Consider the following 26,338-nt stretch of genomic DNA (forward strand, 5'->3'; position numbering starts at 1 on the left):
TTTTAACAAGCTTGCAGAGGATGCTGATGCTGCCAGTCTGTGGACCATACTTTGAGGAGCAAGGAACTACATCAGCAGATATTCTAAAACAAAACAGAGAAGCAACTACTCATTAGAAAACCTTCTGTGTCAAACAGGTCAAATAATGAATCCCAATGGAATGAAGTTATCCTTTCTGAAATGTTGATCAGTTCAAGCCAGTGTTTAGATTATCTCCAAGGCAGGGAAAGATTAGCTTTGAGAAAGCAGGATGGCCGTTTAAATGACAAAGGGTAGATCAGATGAAGTCATATTGGAGTCAGGAGAGGGCATGGGTAGGTTAAGAAGTTGTGGCCAGGCCTGGTGTGGTGGCTCATGCCTGTAATCCCAGCACTTTGTGAGGGGGAGAATTGTTTGAGCTCAGGAGTTTGAGACCAGCCTGGGCAACATGATGAGACTCTGCCTCTACAAAATACAAAAGGTGGCCACGCGCAGTGGCTCACGCCTGTAATCCCAGCACTTTGGGAGGCCACGGTGGGCGGATCATGAGGTCAGGAGATCAAGACCATCCTGGCTAACACGGTGAAACCCCGTCTCTACTAAAAATACAAAAAATTAGCTGGGCGAGGTGTTGGGCACCTGTAGTCCCAGTTACTTGGGAGACTGAGGCAGGAGAATGGCGTGAACCCGGGGGGTGGAGCTTGCAGTGAGCCAAGATCCTGCCACTGCACTCCAGCCTAGGCGACAGAGCGAGACTCTGTCTCAAAAAAGGAAGCTGTGGCCTGATTAGGTGCTAAGTTAAAGATTTTCAGCTGAAGCAGTTCCATCCAGTGACTTTGGCCGCCAATCTGCCAACAGCCTATCTATAATGGAATACATGCTAGATGAAACATCAATACTCTTCAATCACAGGCAGGACTCCAGAAACTGGCAATAAATGTTTTTTAAGCACTCAAACATGAACAGCAGTTGTCAGAATTTACATCTTTTGATGGTAGCAAATGATTTAGTAGAGTTAATAAAAACCATTCAGCATTTTCATTGCTATGAAGTATGTTTCATTTGAGTTTTGATTGTCATAAATATCTTGCTGGTTAAATCCTGAGTCAAAACTACAGCTTTGGGATTTGACATGTTAAGAGAAAATTCTGAGGTGAAATTGTTCATTAGAATTTCAGTATAGTTTCTTCAAAGGAAAATGTGTAATCATTGGAAAGAACTAAATTTAGTGTTTATTCCTCTTTTTAATGACATTAGTAGAAATATCTTGGCCATGAGTAGTAAATGGAAGCCCATGCTTGTATTTCAAATATTTCTTGACGTTTGCATAAATAACTCTTGCATTCACATTTTGTGGCACTGAATTCAGATTTTGCAACCTGGTTGCTGGACTTCCATGAGGAAATTAAGTTTTCTGAACCTATTTTTTTTTGTTTATAAACTAAAGATGATATCTCATTTTGTTAGTGATGGGTTAACGGTATATATTTAAAAGACATTACATAGAGCAGGCCCCCAGTACCTGTTGGATATATTTTTATATTTGTGGGACAAATCTGAAAGCACTGTTTCACACATTTCAACATTAAGAGTGAACCATATGTGGCTAAAAACGATAGACAATAACGAATATTTGAGAGACTATGGCTCCGCACTGAACCTAACTAACAAATCGGAAACGCTGGAGGTTCAGTGACTGTGGAATCACTGGAACCCTCATGCATTGCTGGTGGGATTACAAAATGATACAGCCACTTTGGAAAACAATTTGGCATTTAAAAAAAGTTAAACATAGACTTACTTTATGACCCAGGATTTCTACTTCTAGGAATCTACCCAAGGAAAATGAAAATACGTCCACATAAAGGCCTGTACATAAATGTTTATGGCAGCATTATTCATAATAGCCCAACTAAATGAAACAAACGTCCACCAACTGCAGGATAAACACATTGTGATATATCTATACAACTAATTGTTTTGCAACAAAAAGGAATGAAGTACTGATTTGTGCTACAACATAGATGATCCTTAAAAACCATTTTGCTAAGTGAAAGTATCCAGACACGAATGACAACATATAGTATGATTCCATTTATATGGAATTGTCAAAAAAGGCAAATCTACAGATACAGAAAGTAAATTAGTGTTTGGGGCTGGTGGTGGGTAACTACAAATTGGCCCCGGGTTACTTTTTGGGGGTTTGTGCGGATGATGGAAATGTTCTAAAATTAGTGATGATAGCTGCACAACTCTAAATTTACTGAAAACCTTTGAACTGTACATTTATACAGGTGAATTGTATGGTATATAAACTATATCTCAATAATGCTGCTTTTAAAATAATGAACTGGCTGGGCACAGTGGCCCACGCCTGTAATCCCAGCACTTTGGGAGGCCGAGACTTGTGGATCATGAGGTCGGGGGATCGAGACCAACCTGGCTAACACAGTGAAACCCCGTCCTTACTAAAAAAAATAAACAAATAAATAAAATTAGCCAGGCATGGTGGCAGGCGCCTGTAGTCCCAACTATTTGGGAAGCTGAGGCCGGAGAATGGTGTGAACCCGTGAGGCAGAGCTTGCAGTGAGCCGAGATCACGTCACTGCACTCCAGCCTGGGTGACAGAGTGAAACTCTCTCTCAAAATAATAATAATAATAAAAGAACTGTCTCTTTATAGATTTTGATTATTTCTGTGTCAATTCTCACTGTTGTAAAACAAAGACAACTAGTGAAGTACTTTTTACGGCTTTCTAAAATGTGTTGGGTTCTCTGAGCCATTGTGAATGCTTCAGCTTTTTCAGTTCAGTAGAGAAGAATCTGGTTTTCAGAACAGCAAGCTTTACTCTGAAGCTAATAGCCTGCAGGCACCAGCAGAGGATACTAACATCTGAACACAGTAGAAAGTCCAATCAGTAAATGCAAATCAATAACACTGGCTGATGATTCCACATGAGTAAAAAGAGATTTATAAGATGGAGTGTCTTCACTCTAGCCATTAAACTTCTCATTCACCAGTTCTTCATTAAATGCCTGTCTTAAACAGGGCCATTGAATCTAAGATATCAGACATGTTTGAATTATGGAGATCAACTGCTTCATTGTTGGCTTTGGGCACAGGATAAAAGGAACTGAATTTAATATTCCCCCAGAAAATGATGTAAGGAGAGTTAATTGGCAGCACCTGGAAGATACCATCTTAAAGTGGACAGCTGCCAGAGATGAGGTTATGGAAGCACAAGTACATTCAAGACACACTGATTCCCAATTCTGTTACAATGCTAGAGACTTCACTCAAGGATCAGATTGAAGAACTAAGTGTGTGTGTGTCTGCATATGTGAATCAATTCTCTGGCCTTTTTGAAAATGGGAATTGTGTGACAGGTGGTTGTAGGGTCGTGTAGTTTCATCATAAGTAGAGACTGCAGAGACTTGCATTTGACAGTTTGTTTCTTTTGTCCAGAGCTTACTGTGGGGATGTAATTTGAGCATTGCCCTCAGGCAGATTGTTAGGCCTGCCGGGGCAAACACGCAAACTCTCCTTAGACTTCTTTGGTTGGTAGTAAATGAGCTGAGGGGTCAATAGGAATAGAAGGCATCTGAAATTTGCTGCCCAAACAACAACTCTTGTTTCTCAATGTGTGATCCAAGAATCCTTGGTGTCAGAATCATCACACGAGTGCATGGCGTAGTGGTGCTGTTATTAAACAATTAGAAAGTTGAGTGACTATACTGTACCACATTCTATTGCTGGGGAAAGGAGTAAAGAGACCATGATTCCTGCTTTGTGGAGCTTTCCTTCTGCAATTGTTTTCGTGTTGGCCCTGGACCAATAGCATTTCCTTCACCTGGGTACTTAGTAAATTTTCGGGCTCCACACTGAACCCACCTAACAAATCGGAAACTCTGGAGGTGCAATCTAATAATATGACTTTTAATAAGCCCTCCTCTTCTTGATGCATAGTAGCATTTAAGAAGCATTCATGTAGGACAGGTCTACTCAACTTCCTCACTACTGTCTTGTGTATTGTAGGATATTTAGTAGCATTCCTGGCCCCCTATTCTCAAGACGCCAGGTGGCTCCCCCACTCCAGCTGTACCAATAAAAAATGTCTCTGAATAGTATGAAATGTTCCCTGGGGGCTAAATCATCCCTAGATGAGAACTAGTGCCTTATGGCAAGACTGCTGAAAATGATCTGCTGACTGGCACCACTAGCACGACCTCAGTCTAATCTCTGGGACTGGGAAGGAGGAATCTGTGTTTTCAAAAGCACTTCTGATAATTCTGATGCTGCTAAGGTTTGAGAATTACTATCCTAGCAGAGACAGGCAAGAAACTGTTAGATGTATACATATAAGTAAATCACTCCAAGTGATGAGTATGCTACACGTCAGATTTGTAAGATGGAGTGTCTTCACTTTATCCATTAAATTTCACATTTCATGAAGGACTGGGAAGATAGGAAAGAAGGTCACGGTGCTCTGTGGGAAGGCTGTAATTTTAAATAATGTGGTCATATAAGGTCTCACTGAGAAGGTGACACTTGATTTGAGACAGAAGGAAATGAAGTAAGTCAGATAACGGGAAGAATACTTTGGGCAGAGAGAAGGAAAAACAGCAAAGGTCCCGGGGCAAGTGTGTGTCTGGTGGGTTTAGAGGGCAGTGAGTAGGCCACAGCAACACAATAGACAGGTGTGGCAGGAAAATAGTTGGAAAACAGATGAAAAATAATGAATTAATTAACTTACCTCGTTGCAGACTTGACTTCTGTATGTACCGGCTATGTGTCTTTTAGTATATGCTGTATCTTTTTGGACCGCAGCTTTCTTTTGTATACCTGTTCCCTATAGGCCTTCTCTGAGAAATAAACATGATCAAATAATACACTTTTGAGAGGGAATATGTACATAAATTCTAATCTTCCAGCACTTAGCACATTACATTGATCATAAGACATAATCAAAACATGTTATATGGATTGTTTAAAAAAATTTGAATGGAAAAGTCAAGACCTACCACAGCATATTCTGTCTCAGTCTTCCAGATGGAGACTGGAAATCTGCATTTACAACAAGTTTTCCTAGGTGACTCTTGAATATATACAATATTTTGAGGATCTTCATTCTTCTCATATAAGTGTGCCATGATCCCTTTTAAATTATTTGCAATGCCCTAGCAGTGGAATTTTCCAGGGATAAAAATTCATCCATGACACTCTAAGACCTTCCCCAAAATGAGCCAGGTTTTAGACCTACCATGGCATGCTTGGGGATTATAGTGAGGGTTTTGTCACTTTGTGGTGAGGCTTCCTGGACTGAATATTTAGGGGACTCCTTAGAGGAAGCCAATCAATAGTATTAAGAACTAGAAGCATGTCCTGACCCACTGCATAAAAGTAACTCTGAGGTAGATATGGTATTATGTCCACCATAATTACCTTGAAATTAAAGTTATCCAAGGCAAAAGATTCCTTATACTGTACCTAACTATTTAAGTTTTCTTTTGCTTTGCACTCAACACCTCTCTCCTGATTCGTTGACTTATGTCGTTATGCTTTGGTAACTAAATAACCTTGAACTTCTGTAGCTTCTACCCTCCTAAATGCTCGGTGTTTGGGGCCATTTTCAGTCCTTAAAAATAAACCATTCTTCAACATGTTACTCTCTGGTTATTTTGCTCAACCTTATTTGCCTTAGGGAACCAACAAGATTAAATCTTACCAGGTCTTGAAGCTACAACAATTTGAACTGCTAGATTTTTCTGCCTTAATTTCCCCTCTGTGAGTTCAAGAGGTCAGACATAGTCTGAGGCAATACTTAAGGAGTCTGTATCTCGAAAAAGCAATTGGATTAAGTTGCTTGAATCTGTCTCCTCTTTTCACATTGAAATGATGGGGGTGGGGGATGGAGGAGTGTCAAGATGAGCTTTAAATTGATTTATTTGGTAGAGAAAATGCACCAAAGCTGAAAAGAAAATGCCTTCTCATTATTGAGTTGCTAAGCTACACCTGATCGTTCATGTTGTGGTCCATGACTGGAGCTGAAAGCATCCAAACAGTTTTTATTCATTTAATTCACTAATTAATTATGCTCATGAGTAAGATTCATACGCAAGCAATCTAAAGAAGTTAAAAAAAATCAAGCATGTTGCCATTTATACCAAACTGGACTATCATTCTTTTTAAAATTTCTCCTTACAGGCTCATGCAACATTTGTACTTCACACCCCTCATTCCTCAGATGGGAGAACTGAGAGGCCTAACAGTACTGGAGTCTGTTCCCAAGTTTTTAAGAATTTCTACCTTTCAAGATTAGGCACAACACACTCATTAAACTTTCCCCCCGCTGCTCGTTTAATCAGAAACATTTTGAATTAAAGATGTTTCCAGGGTTGTCAGATAAAATTCAGAATGCCTAGCTAAATTTGAATTTTTGATACACAACAAATATAATTTTTAGCATAATTAGGTCCTCAATACAAATATGTCTCAAATATTACATGGTATATACACATATACTAAAGATGTATTTGCTGTTTACCTGAAATTCAAATTTAACTCAGCATCCTGTATTTTTACTTGTAAATTCTACCAACACTAGTTACTCCTCTTTAACTAATGATGTTTAGATTTCAGTGCAGTAGCTCACACCTGTAATCCCAGCACTTTAGGAGACCAAGGTGGGTGGATCATTGAGCATAGGAGTTCAAGACCAGGCTGGGAAACATAGTGAGACTTCTGTCTCTACAAAAAACAAAACAAAATGAAAAATAGCTTGGAGTGGTGGCGTGTGCTTGTGATTCCTGTTACTTGGGAGGCTGAGATGGAAGGATAGCCTGAACCCAGGAGTTTGAAGTCACAATGAGCTGTTATGCTACTGTACTCCAGCTTGAGCAACAGAGCAGCAAATTGCTGTCTCCCTGCTCCCCCACTGCCGAAAAGGAATATTTTGTTGTGATGGTTAAACTTTAATTGAAGAGGATCTCTAAGGCAAGTTATTTGGTTTCCCTAGCTGGAGGAAATTAAGAAAACTAAATTATATTCTTTAGAACCTAAGACTTTGCTTTCTTAAAAAATGTTAGGATTAGAAACTATTGTCATATTTCCCTAAAATTGCTGAGGTAGTAATTAGAGGTATCTCTCAGTAGACCCTAGAACTTATTTTATTATGTAAAAAGTGATGAAACCAAGAAGTTTACATTTTTTTTCTTCTTCCTCTTATAAATCTTCATGGGCCTGATTTATAACAGAACTTCTATCCAATCGACTTTTAATTTGCTATTGGGTCAAAAGTCCATGCTCGTGGGATGTGCACTATAATTAACGATTGCCACCTGTGTGAATTCTGTTGCATTTAAAGCACATGAGCCCATCTCTGAGCCCAGTTAATACGAAGCACTGAACCAAGATGGCTGTACCCTGTGATGTGATTCCCTCCTTGTGAACGGGTACAGCTTCAGTGAAGAAATTTCAGTTTGGCTTAAAATTTAGCAAAAGAACTTGGTGGTCTCCTCATTTCAAGACGGCTAACTATGTCACATCATGGAAAGGAGGTATTGTGAAGAAGCAGGCAAAGATTTTGAATAATCTAATCTAGTTTAATTTCTTTTTCTGCATTGTGATGTTTAAGACTGCTGAATGAAGACCATTGTTTTACAGAATCCTGAACAGCATCATAAAAAGACAGTCACCAGTCCTGCTCATCTGGAGAATTGTTCTCACAGTCTGCAGCGAGGAGGTACGTTCAGGTTTAGTCCTTTTAAGTGCCCTAATGCTCTTTGGGAGGCCAAGGTGGGTGGATCATTTGAGGTCAGGAGTTCAAGACCAGCCTGGCCAACATGGTGTAGCTCTGTCCCTATTAAAAATACAAAAATTAGATGGGCATGGTGGCACTCGCCTGTAGTCCCAGCTACTCTGGAGGTTGAGGCAGGAGAATCGCTTGAACTGGGGAGGTAGAGGTTGCAGTGAGCTGAGATTGTGCCACTGCACTTCAGCCTGGGTGGCAGAGCAAGATTCTCTCAAAAAACAAAAAAAAACTTCCCTAATATTCTTATTAGAAGCTATGGTCAGTAATTCCCTTTGTAATCAGCCCTATCTGGTTTTTAGAATGCTTATTCCAGTTAATCAGTTCAACTCAAGGCACCAGTTTCTTGCCAGGAAGAGATGAGAAAAAAATAGTTGAGCTGATGTCTTCCTCTGTTGCAATGTCTCTTGAAACAAGGTGGTTCTGGGAGCTTGAGAGTTTTGCTTTTGTTTGAGGTGGAGGAGACAGTTGTGACCGAGAAATTGGGAATGGATTTAGGGGGTGGAACTTCGTTTTAGAGCCATGTGATGAAATGTGAACTGAGTTTTTAGTACAACTCTCATGTAGGTGTAATAAGTAATTAAGAATTAGAATGCTTTCAGGTGCCATGTTATTGTACTCACCTGGAAGTTACTCTTCTAAAGCAGCTCTTGCTTTAGAAGATTTTGGTCTCAAACCTCTGTATTCTGGTAATTCTAAATGTGGTAATCTTTCTGGTTTAGTATGTTCCACAAGATCCCAGACTTAACCAATATAATCAGTATGCTTTGCTTAGTCATTAAGGTTTTCCAGGGTAAAATATGCAAAGATATTAAAATCTGAAACATAAGGTTTATACACTTCAGGGACTTGGAAGTTTACATCATGTGTCTGCAAACGTTTTCTGTGAAGGACCAGATAGTAAATATTGTAGGCTTTTTGTGGCCATATGGTCTCTGTCACGTGACTCAATTCTGCCATTGTAACAATAAAGCAGCCCTAGATAAGATGCAAAGGAGTATGTTATGTTCCAATAAAACTTTATTTGCAGACACTGAAATTTAAATTCTATATTATTCTCATATGTTGTGAAATATATTTTCCTTGCTATTTTCCAGCTCAAAGGTTGGGAATAAAAACAAAAATGGGTGGAAGGATGGATTCAGTCTACAGTTTGTAGTTTGCTGACCTACCTGTAGATCAATAAAACAAGTTCTGTGAACCTCCACTTAGTTTGTACTCCCTGGTGCTGCAAGGATCTTGTATTATGTTCGTGTTAAACTAATAATTTCCCAAAATGAATGAGGCCTATGTCAGAGGGGTTAGTGCCTCTTGGGGGTAGGCATCATATCTTTAGCTGCCCATTGTGGATAAAGCGAGCAGTGCCAAATATTGAAGTCACCTGGCGCATCTTGGCTGTTGACTCTGATTGTTCTAGGAATAAACCTTTTGCATTTGGGACATTCTACCTTCCCAGCCAGTAACCTTCCAACCTCTCTCTCTCTCTCAGCCTTTTAGTTCTTTAGCCAGTTAGCAGGACATGAGAGAGCTGTCAACTTGGTTGCTGCTTTTCAACAGGTCATTTGGCAGAAGGTTTCTTTACATTCTGATTTTATTGCTTCGCTGTGATTAAAGGAGTTTCTTTTCAAACACATGGCAAGAGTGGTTTGACCATAGCTATTCCTCAGTGTGGGCAAATTCTAGTATAGAAAACCCCATCCACTGCCCCACCCTCTTACTCTTTACATACAAATACTTAAGTTGAGGCATGATGATTGAAGAAAAAAAATCCTTTACAGAAGAGAACATTGCATGCAGTCTTTAAATTTCTTCTAAATCATTGCAAGCTTTTTCTAAAAAGGATATCCCCTAAGTATGTTGAAATTAAGACTATTTAAAAAGGTCAGCTGATAATGTGCTGTGTGACATTAGATACAGAGAGGTGAAGTAGCTTATCTGAGTCACTTTCTAAAAAGAGGAACTTGAACTATATGAACTCAAGGGGCTTCTTGTATGCTAATGACTTAGAAAGGTAGGTAGTGTAGTTGACATAGTGAGCTATATCAACCTTTAGAAATAACCAAATGGAGGCCGGACATGGTGGCTCACGCCTGTAATCCCAGCACTTTGGGAGGCCGAGGTGGGAGGATCCTGAGGTCAGGAGATCGAGACCATCCTGGCTAAATGGTGAAACCCCATCTCTACTAAAAATACAAAAACAAAAAAAAAATTAGCCAGGCGTGGTGGTGGGTGCCTGCAGTCCCAGCTACTCAGGAGGCTGAGGCAGGAGAATGGCATGAACCCAGGAGGTGGAGGTTGCAGTGAGCTGAGATCACACCACTGCACTCCAGCCTGGGCGACAGAGCGAGACTTTTTCTCTAAAAGAAATAAACAAATGGAAGAATGTTAATTTCTTAACGTGTGGGCTGTTTTGTTACCTCCAAATTCATATATTGAATTCCCAACCTCCAGTGCCCCAGAATGTAACCGTATTTGAAAGAAGGATTTTTAAATAGATCACTAAGCTGGGCGTAGTGGTTCATGCCAGTAATCCCAGCACTTTAGGAGGCCAAGGTGGGTAAATTGCCTGAGGTCAGGAGTTTTAGACCAGCCTGACCAAAATGGTGAAATCTCCTCCCTACTAAAAATACAAGAATTAGCCAGGCATGGTGGCAGGTGCCTGTAATTCCAGATACTCGGGAGGCTGATGCAGGAGAATTGCTTGAACCCAGGAGGTGGAGGCTGCAGTGAGCTGAGATCGTGCCACTGCACTCCAGCCTGGGTGACAGAGTGAGACTCCATCTCATAAAACAAAACTAAGGTTAAATGAGGTCATATGGGTGGGCCCTAATCCAGTATGACTATATCCCTATAAGAAATGACTATATCCCTATAAGAAGACACCAGTGATGTGTGAGCACACAAAAAAAGCCAAGTGAGAAGAAAACCATCTATTAACCAAAGAGAAGGGTCTCGGGAGAAATCAAACCTGTTGACATCTTGATCCTGGACTTCCAGCCTCCAGAATCGAAATTTCTGTCAAGCCACCCAATTGATTCCATTTTGTTAAAGTAAATATCCATGGTATCACAAGGGGTATATGTAGGAGGGACTATCCTGAACTCCTCTTGGAGGAGAGGTAATAACATGAACATTGCTCTCTCCTCACTCCTTTTCCAGCCAGCCAGTAGTCAGGAGGGTTTGGTGGGGCTGGATTTGAAAGCAGAGGAGATTGGAGTGTGTGGACTTTACTGCCATCCTTTGGAGAAAATCCTGTGTTCTAGATATCAACAAATGACAGTCATTCATTAACGTATTTTTTGTCTGTGTCTTAGCAATAATTCAGAGTTCAGCTTATATAGTCATGCTCTGCCTATTGATGTTTTGGCCAATGATGGACCAAATATGTGCTAGTGGTCCCACAAGACAACATGGTATTTTTACTTTCCCATTTTTATGTTTAAATACACAAGTGCTTACTCTAAGTAAGTACTAGTAATTGCCTATTCAGTACAGTAGCATGCTACTTAGGTTTGTTTGCTAGGAGCAATAGACTACCATGTAGCCTAGGTTTGTATATTTTGTGAAACTCACAAAATGACAATCACCTATTGCTGCATTTCTCAGAATGTATCCCCATCATGAAGGGATGCATGCCTTACATTTGGCAAATATAGTTGACCACTGAGTGTTTTCACCTGTGAATTCAATCACCACAAATGGAAAACATTTGGTGGGGGCGGGCGATATCTATACTGAATGTGTATAGGCTTTTCCAGTCATTATTCCCTAAATAATATAGTATAACTAGTATTTACATGGCATTTGCGTTGTATTAGGTGTAAGCTAGAGTTGATTTAAAGTATATGGGGAAAGGTACATAGATGATATGCAAATACTATGTCATTTTATAAAGAGACTTAGCATCATGAATTTTGGTATCTTCAGGGAGCCCTGAACCAGTCCTTTATGGTACCAAAGGACAACTGTGTTTATTTTATACCTTCATTAATACAGAGAGGCAGTTCACAAATGTCTTAGAACACTTTCATATTGCTAGAAAACAAGGACCTCAAAGATCTATATATATAGTTATGCCTATTGATATTTACCATATTAGAAACTAAGAGAAAATGATTAAAATAATAAACTTATTCTTATTAACATAAATAACCTGTTATATATATATATGTATATAAAAAATTTCCTGAAGCAAAAAAGTGAGTGAGAAGCGTGACAATTTTCCCCTACAGTTTTGTAGGTCTTTCTAGTGTCTGGCTTTATAGATAGTTGGGTTCATGTATCTGCTTCTTCATTCAAGCTGTAGTGATATCACACATCATGTAGCCTCTGGAAAACTGCACTGTAACTGATGAAAAGATGAGCATGAAAAAGACAAGTGACATTTTAGTGTTACTAGCAAAGTAGTTTTGACTTCTTGGATGCCTTGCAGGGGCCACCAGGGCTCCCTGGACCACAGTTTAAGAACCACTGATAGAGCAGTAAACCATGGACAAGGTATGTATAATTCCTTCCATGTAAATGGATCAGTTGTCCTGCTGACCAGGCACAAGCTTCTCACTGTAACTGCACTGTCGAAGTTGCGGCCTAAAGATGGTTATCAAATGACCACCTTTTAAAATCTGTAAGCTAACATTCCAACAGTAGCACTCCTACCTGTGTATAAGACACGCTGCTCTTCACAACTTGACATGGTATGGCTGGAAATATGAAAAACGAAGGAAAGAACTATTGCTGCTGACCCACATTGCCATCAGGTGTGGGTTTGGTTTTTCACTCTTGTTATAGATTCATACTCATAGAATTTTGACTCATCAATCAAGTTTGAGTGCTATTAAAAGGCTGTAGTGATTAAAAAAGTGTAAGGTAGTGAGTTATATGACTTTTCATCTTCAAACGAGGAAACGAATGTCCAAAGAGGTAGGTGAATTTTCCAAGATTACCTAGTGAGGAACTACAGTAGTGCCTCCTTACTCATGTTTTAGCTTTCCACGGTTCTGGTTACCCATGCTTAACTGGTCTGAAAATATAAGAAATCCTGGAAATAATTCATAGGTTTCCAATTGCCTGCCATTCTTAGTATAACAATAAAATCTGTAGCTATCCTGCTTTATCCCACCTGGGATGTGAATCTTCCTTTGTCTAGCGTATCCATGCTGTATATTCTACATGTCTGGTGGTCACTTAGCAGTTATTTCAATTATAGGTTAAAAAAGAAACATAGCATATATAGGGTTTATATATCCACAGTTTCAAGTATCCACTGGGGGTCTTGGAATGTATGTCCAGTGTATAGGGGTGTGGGCTACTCTACTAAACCTAAAGTAGAAATAAGATACTCTCTTTATGTTCTATATTATATCTGTGGTACCTGCCCTTGGGCAGCCTAGAGTTAAACTGAATAATCAACTAAATGTATAGAGTGTGGATTCCAAAGCTGGCCATTCAGTTATATAGACTCACAGAGGCTGGAGTTAGCTGAGAGAAATACTGGAGCTTTAGTGCGAATTGAGGCAAACTTTGAAGTACAGAGAGGAATTGGATGGAAACAATAATGCAGAAGAAATAATGTGGGGAAAGGCGCAGAGGCAGAGATGGCCAGAAAGGAGAATAGCCCCATTAACACAGAGCATGTGCCAAAGATTAAGGAAAGAGGAGGCTGATTGATGGGGTGATAGCCATACCCTGTCCAAATCAGGAGCATCCATTTTCAGATGCCTCATCTAACTGGGGCTGCAGACAAATGGCTTGTGAAAAGAGCCATACTAACAGAGCTTTACAAGGATTCCACCCAAGATTTTGGCCATTTAACTTCATGGATGAACCAACCGAGCTAACCAGCCACAGATGTTTTGTTTATAACCACAGGAATTCATGTGAGCTTGGTGATGACAATTCCCTGTCTATAAAATGCTGATAGTTAAACAGAGATACTGTGTGAAGCACTTGGAGTCTCTATCTTGAGAGGCAGTTCTTAAGTGTAATGGTTTAATGGTCATTTAGCATGATGGGCCTTTGGAGTGTAATATCATTTGCCTGCCAGTTAAAATGAATACTTCTCTGTGGGAAGTCAAAGATCAAGTCAGCGTAACCTGGATTAGGGGAAGGAAAGCATCAAGAAGTGAACACCAAAACAATAAGATTTCTTGTTTGCCTGGCCTGTTCATAAATCCAATTTAATTAGAGAACACCACTAATTTTCACTGACTAGGGGAGGGGGAAATTTTCTATGAAGCAACAAGTTTGACTTTTTTTTTTTAAAGGAGGTGGCGGGCGCCTGTAGTCCCAGCTCCTTGGGAGGCTGAGGCAGGAGAATGGCGTAAACCCGGGAGGCGGAGCTTGCAGTGAGCTGAGATCCGGCCACTGCACTCCAGTCCGGGCGACAGAGCGAGACTCCGCCTCAAAAAAAAAAAAAAAAAAAAAAAAATGCTGCTTTATCTTCACTTTCCTCCTGTCATTAGCCTAACACTTTTCTAATCTTATTTGATAACCTCCGACTTCACTGATAAAATTGAGATGATGAAAATAAAGAAGCTGAACTTCTTGCCCACCCAGAAACTTCTGTATCTGTGTTTCTATTCCTCCTGCCCACGTGTGAGGATGGAGGCATGCCTTCTCCTGTTCAAGACCCGTCCCTCCGTGAGGCTCTTGGAGCCACCCTATCTCAATTCCCTAGCAATCTCAATTCTTCATTAACCCTAACTTGTGTATTTTCAATCTGTCTCTGCCCGTGAATGTGATTTTCTGCCCTAAGCTTAGAAATGTAGCCAAGTTTCACTAACTTTTGCTCCTCTATCCTTCTTTTGCTGCACTTGCACTGAGCTTACTTGTTTAACCCATACACTGAACTGTGAGCATGCACACAGTCACTGATGTTCTGATTGCAGGCATGATGGCATTCAAGTTGTACAACACGACAGGGACTGGAACTGTTTGTGTTCAGGTTCTGTCATCCTCTGATGTCAGACACACCATCCATCCTTCACTGTGTTTGTCTCATCGACCTGATTCCTCGTTATTTTCCTTTGCCGTTCAATGTTGTTTGTGTTTTTTCTTCCTTTGCTGTCCAGTGTTGGTAGGCCTCTGGATACTTCCCTGGCTCTCTTCCTTGCTTAGGCTCCATGTATTGCTGGGGCAATGTTGTTTGCACATGCCATTTTAATAAGCACCTTACTGTGTCTTCTGAATCTATATTTCCATTCCTGCTGTTTCCTTCGAACTCCAGAACCAGGTGTTCAACTCAGACTCACTATCTCATACCCAAACTTAGTTTGCTCTTCAACCCTGTTCCTTCTTTATTGCTAGTCTCAAGCCCAGGCATCAAACTCCGCAAACTATGGCTGATAGGCCCAAACCCAGTCTGCCAATGTTTTGTAAATGATTTTTTGGAATATGGCCACAGCTATTTTTCAAGTTTTTTGTTTGTGTGTGTGTGTGTGTGCTCTAAAAAAGATCATGTTGCCTGCAAAGACTAAAGTATTTACTATCAATCTTTTACAAAAAATTTTTGCCAACCTCTGTCCCAGAGCATCAAAAGCATTTGCAAGGTGTGTGAAAACACAAATTCCTAGCTATTCTTTCTAAAGTTTTTGATACAAGGACCTGTGAATCTGCATTTGTAATAACTTTCCAGGTAATGCTAGTCAAGGAACCACACTTTGAAAAGACTCTGGGTTCACAATTATATTGTCATTCACTTTTCTCTCCTAAATAGATATTAAATCTCTCGTCTCCATTGAATCTATTCTCTTCAATGCTGCCAAAAGATTTTTTTCAGAAATACATGTCTGCCTATTACATGACAAGTTCTCAGGGTCCCTTCATTACCTATAGATAATATTCATCAAGTTGAATAAATTATAGGCCCCAATAAAAGGTTGGGGACCACAGTAGTATATGCATAAACTACAAGAGTCCCTTAATACACAAGAGGAATTTGTCCCAGGACTTCCTGTGTATACCGAAATTTATGTGCACTCAAATCTCACAATTGGCCCTGCAGACCTGCATATACAATGTTTTCCATCCAAGTTGAAAAAAATTCACATAGAAGTGGATGTTTGCAGTTTGACCCATGTTGCTCAAGGTTCCACTGTATGTGTTATGCCAAGCATCTTCAGCATTGACTCATTGAATTCTCACAATACCCAGTGTAGAAGGAACTTCTGTTATCCCCATTTTCCAGATGAGCAAACCTAATTTCAATAACAATGTCACATAGCAGGCAGGCTGTGAAATCAGAATCTGAACCCAAGCCATCTGGTTCCAGAGACCATGCTTTACTGAGTCTCGCATAGCACTCTTCCACCTCTCTGTCCCGTGGTGATTTTCTTATATTTGTTATAACTTAATACGTACAAATGAAAACCTAAATATATTTTTCTATGCTACTAGTTCTTGTACAACTATAAAACCAAAGTGAATACAAACAATTTGAGTAAAATCTAAATTAACATTAAATTGATGTGACACATCACTGCAGTCTTACTGAATATTGTCTGTTGCAGCATGAATGGGTGTTGATTTGCTACAGTGAGGTTCTTGTGGCTTTGACCTAATTGTGCAGCCTGAGGCATGTTAGCTCAGTTATTACATTTTTTTCAAACACTTGTGAAACTTTTATTTTTATACCATAATATGACATTTGGCCTGAATGTGCCGCATGAATATTAAGTTAACCTCTTTCCTCCTAATTAAGCTATTTCTAGGTACTACAACTTATCCACACAATCAAAAGTAAAACATTGGTCCTGAATGCCACAGGGATTCTAGATTTTAAGGTGTTTAGCTGCGGACCCCAATCTGAGGAATGCTGGCCCCAGGATGAAGTCTAAGTCCTAGGCTGATGTTCAAGCCCCTTCATACCTGATCCTGCCAACCTCTCATTTCATCTCTTACCACTCTCTTATGCTTTCCATTTTACCAGTCTGAATGGCTTGTAATTCCAGGAACTGTCTCGTCCCTCCACGCTTTTGCACATACCATTTTTCTGAGTGACTACCTTTTCTAGTCCTCAAGCCCACGCCTCAAATCCACTCTACTCTCAACTCCCCTTCGTCCTTTAAAATTCTACTTTAGCATAGTCACCTCATGACCTATTTAAACTGACATATATACAGGGAAGGAAGCTAATGACCCATTGTAACACAAGGCAAGGCCCTCTGGATTGCCTTTTCTCAGGTACCCATGATTCCAGATGAATTCCAGCATGTCACACAGCATGGTTTAAGAAAGGATTCATGGAGAATGGGAAAACTGACAAAGCCAGGATCAGCAAGAGAAGGGAAGATGTGAGCTCCCAACCTCCCCTCACCTGTCAAGGGGCTTCCACGTCACAGTCATCTGCAGGCCACGCAGTATGTGGGTTTGTCTTCCAAATGCAGAGTATTTTTTCCTTCTTGCTTTTCAGTTTGTAACCGCCCTATAGGTTCTTCTTGCCCACTGCCCAGATAGAGCTGATTTATCATGTCAGGAGAATTGAAATAAAGAGTTTTACACATGTATAGCTGGTGAAAGGGGAGACCAGGGTTTTATTATTCAAATCAGCCTCCCCAAGAATTTGGAAGCTAGGGTTTTTCAAGGATAGTTTGGGGGAAGAAAGGGAGAGTGACTAGGCAGTGGATGCTTGCTGATGATTGGCTGGGGGTACAATCATAGGGGTGTGGGAAATTGTCCTCATTTGATGGGGCCACAGGAGGGTCTGCAGGTCCAAGTGGAGCCATTGCTCATCAGATATGCAAAAAACCTGAAAAGGCATCTCAAAAGGTGAATCTTAGGTTCTACAGTAGTGATGTGATCCGTGGGAGTAATTGGGGAAGTTTATATTTTGTGATCTCTGGAATTATGGATGGCAATTGTTTATGTCTACACCTTAGCAGAATTCATCCTAGCCTGGTGGCTCTCATTAGCCTTACAAAGGTGGTTGAGTTTTGGGGAGGGGCTGTTATCATTAAAAACTATAAACTATCTCCCAAAGTTCATTTGGCAAAGCCCAGGAATACAAAAGGGCAGTTTGAAGGCTAAAGTCAAGATGGGAGTTGGTTAAATGAGATCTTTCACTGCCATAATTTTCTCACTGTTAATAATTTTTGCAAAGGCAGCCTGACTTTTCTAGGAAAAGCTTGAGGGAGGAAACTTCGTAGAGGAAAACAAGTCAGGCCAGCTTGGCACCAAATGGACTAGATTTTGAAGTAGTGACTGTTCATATAGTTGTCTCAGAAGTCCTGCTGCCTAGCACCTGGAAACCTTACGGCCCAGTGGAGATTACTTACCCTTCTGTAGGGGAGGGAGCCTTTGGTCTCATGGGAAGCAAACTTTGGGTGCAGGCCCCTTTCCTGGCAGAAGTGGAGAGTGTGCTCAGTGTTGAAGCAACTCAGAAGGAGACCTCAGGGTCATTTTTGCATATATTTGCTCATGCCTCTATCCTCTTATTCTTCAGATCCTGCCAGATTTTTAGTGGTCCATTAAGTTGAAAAATCAAATTTAGAAATTTTCTTAAGCCCACAAAAACAACAAAAGGAAATGTAGATACTTGGGAAATTTTCATTGACTGTCATTGAGTTCAAGTCAACCATAGGCAGATTTCCAAGTCGAGTGTCAAATGATTGCCCATTGAGATAAAAGTGCTCACTGAGATAACAGATGCCCATATTGAAGTGATTAGGGTTGGAGATGATTCATCCTTACTAAGGAAAATGCAATTCCATATCTCTGGATGGGTTGCAGAGAAAATGGGGCTTGATATCTGAGTTGTAAGAACTATCTGTGAAATTACAATAATTTTCCTGGGGCTGTGTTAGCACTTACACTTCAATCTTTTTAATGTAGGTTCAATAAAACAGTATCAAATACATGTGTTACATGTGGGTGTTAGCCTGTTTTAAAATCTGTCCAGATGGTATTGTCTGGATATAGAAAATCTAGGTTTCAGAGATCAAAATAATTAATAGACAACAAAATAGAAGACACGTCAGAAACACATCTGTACAAATGATGCCAAACTTATTTAGTATTTAATCCATTTATAAGGCTTTTAAAAAGTGAATTCTTTTCAAAATACTTTATATATTCTGTTGTGGCTACTTTCCACTCCTATTTTTGTGAAGCAAGAACTCAATACTCTTGTAAACCAAAAAAAAAAAAAAAAAAGTTAAGGCCCCTCAACCATCTGAATGGACTCCTCCTCTTGGCCAAGGGCATCCCAAAGTTAACCTGAAAAATATAATTCAGGCCATGATGGGAAGGTGGGTGGGGTTGGACATGCCTCATTATACCCTCTTCCCTTTTGGAATTACTCGGTAGAACAGACTCTAAGTATAATAAATATTTACAATCTATTCTCTCTGAAGCCTGATACCTGGAGGCTTGACTTGCATGATAAAACCTTAGTTTCCACAACCCCTTATCTTAACCCAGACACTCCTAAGTCATAGACAATAACTTTGTGAATCAATTGCTAATAGAAAATCTTTGTCTACCTATGACCTGGAAGCCCCACCCTGCCACTTCCAGATGTCCTGCCTTTCTGGGCCAAGCCAATGTACACTCTCTATGTATTTGATTTATGTTTCCCTAAATTGTATAAAATTTCATTGTTTCATTGATTCTCATGTTTCCCTAAAATGTATAAAACTAAGCTGTACCCTGACCACCTTGGGCACATGTTCTCAGGATCTTCTGAGGGCCGTGTCAAAGGCCTTTGGTGACTCCTGTGGCTCAGAATAAATCTCTTCAAATATTTTAGAGTTTGATTCTTTTCATCAACACTCTTCAAGTTATCTGTCTCTCATCCAGGAAACTCAGAATAATTCTTAATAACGTATAGTCTTATTCATTTATGTATGATGTTATTTTAAATGTCTTATACAGAATGTACAATTTAAATCACTAATTGAAACTTAAGTCTTCATGTGTGAGATTTTTCATAATGTGTCTTAAGTTGGTTTACAAATTTGGTCAAATTAGGTATTTGTGTATAATATTTCCATGTATTAGAAAAAGATTTTAAAGGAAGTACAATCAGCATATTTCTAGAGTGTAGAATTTATGGTTTTCACATGAATATAAAATTAAGACAAATCAAATTATGCTTCCTGATTTTTTAGAAAATGCTTATTTTCTTTCGATTAATTATAACAAGCTTGATGTGGGAAATATAAAAAATAGAGTAAAACTCTAAAGGAGAAAATGAATCCCTTCACAAAACTAGTTTTTACAAAATGCACATACATATGAATTATTCCCTCCCCCAATTAGAATCATATTGTAAATGGACAGTTCTATAAATAGTTTTCTTGTCACTATTCTTTGGAATTGTGATGTTTAAATATCTACATAATACTTCATCATACAGATGTAGCATATTCTCTTGTTAGAATTAAAATATTTTTAAATTTTTTGCGTTTTATAAATAAGCAGTGAACATACTTGTATTTCCGTTTATCCTGTCTCTCTTCCTAACAGAATTTTATCAACACTCTTGAATTTTGTGTTAATCATTCCCTTGTTTATCATTCTGTTATTTGTGTGCAAGTGGAAACAATAGAATATGAGTATTCCAGTTGTTTTATGTTCATCAGCCTTTTATAATGTGAAACTTCATTTTCCTGTACTTAGTATGCAAAATCTCATTTCAGTTTTAGTTGGCATTTACTAATGAGGTTGTGTATCACTTCATGTTCAGTGAACATTGATGCTGTATTTTTCCATGAAACACCTGTGATATTTTTCTCTTGATTTCTAAAAGTTCTTTGTATATCCTAGAGACTGATCTTGACTGATCTTTGTTAATTACTTGTGTTGCAAATATCTTCTCCCAGTTTGAAGCATGTCTTCCAACTATCTTTATGGTGTCTTTTGATGAATGCAGTTTATTCATGTTGTTGCATTCTAATTTATTTTCCTTGATGACCGATCTCTTGAAAATAAAAGTATTATTTTCCTATGAACATCTTTAAATCTTTCACATAATTCATTTGGAATTGATGTCTGTAACTGATGTGAAGGTAGGGATTCTGTTTTTCCGTAATAGGGAAATTAATTGTACCAACGCTATTTTATAGTCCAAACTTATCTCACTAATAGTGTTTCTGTCGTAAGTCAAATTTCTATATGTATTTTTCTGGTCTCTTAGTTATGTTTTATTGTTTATAAATTTATATTAACACTACTTTGTTTAATTAATATTTCTTTATACTAAGTCTTGGTTTTTGACAGGTTAAGCCTTCTATTTATAGAATTAAATTTTATATCCAGAAAGTTTAGAAACTATGTTAATCATTTGATTGTAGCATTTTGGGGATCATTATCTGTGATTCTTGTTCTCTTTCATTTTGCCCTGCGTGTATGTGTTTGACGGAGGTATGGATGAGTACTTCTTACTGCGCTGATTAAGAACTCTAGTACACTTAAAATCTGTGTACATAATAGGTATATATATTTACAGGATGCATGCGATGTTGTTATATAGGGATACAATGTATAATAATCACATTGGGGTAATCGGGAGATCCGTCACCTCAAGCGTTTGTCAACTCTTTTGTAAAGAACATTCTAATTTCCTTATTTTAGTTATCTTAAAATATATAGTACGTTATTGTTGTCTATAGTAACCCTGTCGTGCTTTTAAATACTAGATCTTATTCTACCTAACTATATTTTTCAACCTCCATACTCCCTTTCCCACCCTCTGGGTAACCATCATTGTACTCTATCTTCATGAATTCAGTTGTTTTAATTCCATGAGTTCAGTTTTAATTGTTAGTCACTTTTTAATAGAACTTATGTTGATAACTAACCTTGTCTTCTTTCTAATTTTTAAGAGAATTTTTAACCAGCAAGTTTGAAGTTTTTTTATATAGTAACCCCTTATTAGGTTAAGGAAATTCACTTGTATGCCTAATTTTCAGAGAATTTTTATTTTAGTTGTTAACGTTAATGCTTTTTAAAGAATATATATTGAGACAACGTAGTTTTAAAATCTCTTGATGGTCAATCAAATGGTCAATTCTCACTGTTCATCCTATTTTAGCTATCAACCTCTGACAAAGTTCCTTAGTCCTTCTTGAAACACTTTTCTTTTAGCTTTTAGGGTCTTCCCTCACTACCACGTCCTGCATTTCCTCTTCTCAGTGATTGCTCCTTTTCACGCACCCCTCTAGTTCTTCCCCCAAACCCTGTATGATTGAATGTCCCAGGGCTCAGTTCTTGGGCTTTGCTCGTTTATCAACATTTACGTCCTTGGCTTTTATGCTAACATCTTCTAAGTTTGTCTTGCGTTCCGTGTCCTCTCCCAAACACCAGATTGGATATCCAGCTACTACTTAGTATCTCTAGTTGAATGCCTAGTACATATCTCAAATTTAACAAGTCTAAAACTAAACTCCTTATCTCTCTTCCCAGCACCCCCCAGACCTGCACCATGTATGGCTTCTCCGTTTCTGTTATTGGTGTCTTTATTCCTTAAACCAATCAGAACAAAACCTTGGAATTATTCTATACTCCTTTTTCTTTATTGCCTCACTAGTAATCATTTAGGAAATCCTATTAGCTCTTCTTTCATAATAGATGTGGAATCTCATCCCTTCTCACCACTTCCCCTACCATCACCCTGGTCTGATCCACTGTCATTTCTTGCCTTTGAAAAGGGCCCTGCTTTGTTCCCTTACCCCTCTGCAAACTATTTTCAACATAATCCTTTAGTGTTTCTTTTAGAGAGTAAGTTAGGTCATGACACTTCTTAAAGTCCTGGAATGATTCCCCATTTCACTTAGACTTAAAGTGAGAATCCTTAGAGTGGCCTACAAGGAACTTCAACTTCCACCCCTTCCATCCAATATACCCCCTTCCTGATTTCCTCCACCATTACCATTATCCCCCTTGCACACTGTGGCAGCCTCACTGCCTCATGGCTATGTCTTGAGGATAGAAGGCAGACTTCTGCCTTGCTGCCTTTGTTTCAGCTCTTCCATCTGGAATGCTCTTACCTAATCCACTTTCCTAATCTCCCCATTTCCATCAAGTCTTGACACAAATCTCACCTTCTATATTATTCCATTTTACTTAGCTATAAAGGATTAACTAAGACTGGGAAATTTATAAAGAAAAGATGTTTATTTTGGCTTACAGTTCTCCAGACGGTACAAGAAGCACAATGCCAGCATCTGCTTTAGGTGAGAACCTCAGGAAGCTTCCAACCATGGTGGAAGGTGAAGGGGGAGCCGTTCTGACACATGGCTGAAAGAACCAGCAAGAGAGGGAGGAGGAGGTGCCAGTCTCCATTAAACAACCAGCTCTCGCATGAACAGATAAAGTGAGAACTCCCTCATTACCACAGCGAGGGCACCAAGCCATTCATGAGGGACCCATGACCCAAACTTCTACCACCAGGCCCCAACTCTAACATTGGGGATCACATTTCAACATAATATTTGCAGAGGACAAACATCTGAACTATGGTACCTTCTCTGTATAGACTTCTCTACCCTATGTAATAGTATAAATTTCTCATGCATGCACATCCCTTACTCATCCATGCACTTGAACTCTCACTTACTGTTCTGTTTTCACACCAGTTATTTTCTAACGTCCTGTATCGGGAATCACCAAACTTTTTCTAAAGACCAAACAGAATTTTCAACTTTGTGGACCATACATCCTCTTTTACAGCTATTCAGCTCAGCTATTCTAGCATAAAAGCAGTTATAGCACAGACAATACTTTTTTAAAAAACTGGGGCTATATTCCAATAAAAGTTTATGAAAACAGATGACAAACTAGATTTGGCTCATGCCCTATGTTAATTGAAACTTATTCTACATTTGATTTATTATGCTTATTTTGTAAGATTAGAATTATCTCTTATTATGTCAATGAATGCTTATAAAACCATCTAGGCCTAGAATTTTCTTTGTGAACATACTTTTTCTTCAACTTCATCAATGGTTTTAAGACTTTGTTTAACTTCATTAATGGTTGTAGGACCATTTAGGAATTTATTCTTCTTGAGTCAGTTTGATTTATATTTAAATTGTTATAATTATCTTTTTAAATCTCTACACTTCTTATCAGTTGTCTTTTATCCTAAACGTTAATATATTATTCCATTCTTTTTTCTTATTTTTGACAGAGATTTTACTGTGTTTTTCTTTTTTAGTCTTCTCAGGGGACCAAATAGGTTGTTGGTTCTCTCTACAGTGTTTTTTTTTTAATTCATCAATTCCTGTCCATATTTTTATTTAGTACTTTTTTATTATTTGGGTTTATGTTTTCTGGATAAATTGTTATTTATCAGCCTTCCTTTTTTTTCTAGATACACATATAATTTACAGCTATAAATTTTCCCCAAACAAGTAACTGGACTTCATCCTACATATTTGTCCAAATATTATCATTTGTTTATCTTTGAATATTTTTATATCTTTGATAGCTACTTTTGACAATTTGGTAAGGGGTCTTTTTACATTTCTAAGTGTAGTTTAAAAAATTTTATTGATGCTTAACTAAATTGTACAGTCAGCCCTCCATACTCACAGGTTTTGCATCCATAGATTCAGCCAACCACTGATCAAAAATGTTCAGGGGAAAAATTAAAAATAGCAATGCAACAAAAGAACAATAAAAATACAGTATAACAAGTATTCACATAGTATTTACATTGTGTTAGGTATTATAAGTAATCTAGAAATGATTTGAAATATACGAGAAGATGTGTATAGGTTATATGCAAATACTACTCCATAGGAACTTGAGCATTCATAAATTTTGGTATCGGAGGGTCCTGGAACCAATACCCCATGAATATAAAGGGATGACTACTTTCATCATAGAATAGAACAATATGGTACTACTGATTCTTTGAAATTGGTTGAGACTTGCTTTATGGCCCAGCATGCAGTTCAATTTTATTATTTTCTGTATTTGTGTGAAAGGTATACTGTTTCATGCTAAGAATGTTCATTAAATAAACCCTATTAATTGTGTTCTCCATTAGTGATTCTTTATATCTGCTGATTTATTGATTACTAAGATTTGTTAGAATCTTCCAGGATGATGATTTTTTCCCCCATATAATTGCATTATAATGTCCTTCAGATATTTCAAATCCAGGTTAACAGATACAGATAAGTTTACGTATAGTTCTTTCCCTAAGCGGCCTGAGGTAATCTGTGAAAATGGTTCACTATTCACTTGATCCGGAGAACCCCACGAAATCATGCAAATCAAGAGGTTCCAATCTTCGTGTTCACTTTAAGAACACTCATGAAACTGCCCAGGCCATCAAGGGTATGCATATTCGAAAAGCCACGAAGTATCTGAAAGATGTCACTTTACAGAAACAGTGCGTACCATTCCGACGTTACAATGGTGGAGTTGGCAGGTGTGCCCAGGCCAAGCAGTGGGGCTGGACACAAGGTCGATGGCCCAAAAAGAGTGCTGAATTTTTGCTGCACATGCTTAAAAACACAGAGAGTAATGCTGAACTTAAGGGTTTAGATGTAGATTCTCTGGTCATCGAGCATATCCAAGTGAACAAAGCACCTAAGATGCGCCGACAGACCTACAGAGCTCATGGTCGGATTAACCCATACATGAGCTCTCCCTGCCACATTGAGATGATCGTTACTGAAAAGGAACAGATTGTTCCTAAACCAGAAGAGGAGGTTGCCCAGAAGAAAAAGATATCCCAGAAGAAACTGAAGAAACAAAAACTTATGGCACGGGAGTAAATTCAGCATTAAAATAAATGTAATTTAAAGGAAAAAAAGAAGTTTACGTATAGTTGGTTTTATCTTCCTGGTGAAGTAACTCTCAACATGTTGCTGTGATTCTCTTTATTGCTAGCCATGCTTATTATCATCAAGTCTAATTAATATAGCTTTATAGATCATTTTGATTACATTTTGACTCATGTCTTTTTCTACTTCCAATTTCATTTTGCCCCTTTACATGGGGTTTTTTTTTTTTTTTTTTTGAGTAAATGTCATGTAACTGGTTTTTATTTATTATGGCAGTCTTTACTTTTGCTTAATGTGGTTCATTTATGTTGATGGCAGTTACCACAATTTTAAATTGTATTTATATTTTATATTTGTCTTGATCTTTTTGTATATTTTCAGTTTTTGCCTTCTGTTTGGCTATTAAAGTTATTTTCTCATTGCATTTTTTTACTGTACTACACTAAAAGTTATAGACTCATTTCCCTCCTTTTAACTGTTCCCTTAGAAATAGACAATTATGCCTAACACATCAAAATCTTATGCTTATTAACATCGTTACCTCCTCTCAAACAATATGTAAACCTTAGAATGCATTAATGGGGGTAAATCTCTTGCAAATTTATATGCTTCTATTATACAAGATTTGGGTGCTATCTTTTTCTAATCTCACATTTTAACATTATTCATGATTTAAAAAAAAGATTTACATACAAGTCCTTTTTTCATTTTAAACTTCCTTTTGGAATCATTTTTCTTCTTCTTGAAGTATATTCTTTTGCATATTTTTAGTGAACCAACTATTGGTTGCCCTAGTTGATACTATATCTAGGAAACC

At 38.4% G+C, this 26,338-nt stretch overlaps 2 protein-coding genes across 2 annotated transcripts in view; both read left to right on the top strand.

The window, feature by feature from the left end:
• RARB (retinoic acid receptor beta) overlaps positions 1–26,338 on the top strand; it is a 775,222-nt gene that overhangs the window by 21,506 nt on the left and 727,378 nt on the right. The window contains exon 2 of the mRNA XM_033212816.1: positions 7,642–7,720. The gene's annotated coding sequence lies outside the window, so the exon portion shown is untranslated. The remainder of the gene's footprint in view (positions 1–7,641; positions 7,721–26,338) is intronic.
• On the top strand, positions 24,939–25,550 carry LOC117084255 (60S ribosomal protein L17-like). Its single transcript, XM_033212819.1, has one exon. It carries the CDS (start codon positions 24,958–24,960, stop codon positions 25,510–25,512), a length of 555 nt encoding a protein of 184 aa, XP_033068710.1. The 5' UTR covers positions 24,939–24,957; the 3' UTR covers positions 25,513–25,550.

Source organism: Trachypithecus francoisi, unplaced genomic scaffold (genome assembly GCF_009764315.1).
Source record: "Trachypithecus francoisi isolate TF-2019V2 unplaced genomic scaffold, Tfra_2.0 Lachesis_group0, whole genome shotgun sequence".
Lineage (NCBI taxonomy): Eukaryota > Metazoa > Chordata > Mammalia > Primates > Cercopithecidae > Trachypithecus > Trachypithecus francoisi.

Coding starts and splice junctions, on each gene's coding strand:
- LOC117084255 (XM_033212819.1), top strand. CDS start 24,958: ATGGTTCACTATTCACTTGATCCGGAGAACCCCACGAAATCATGCAAA.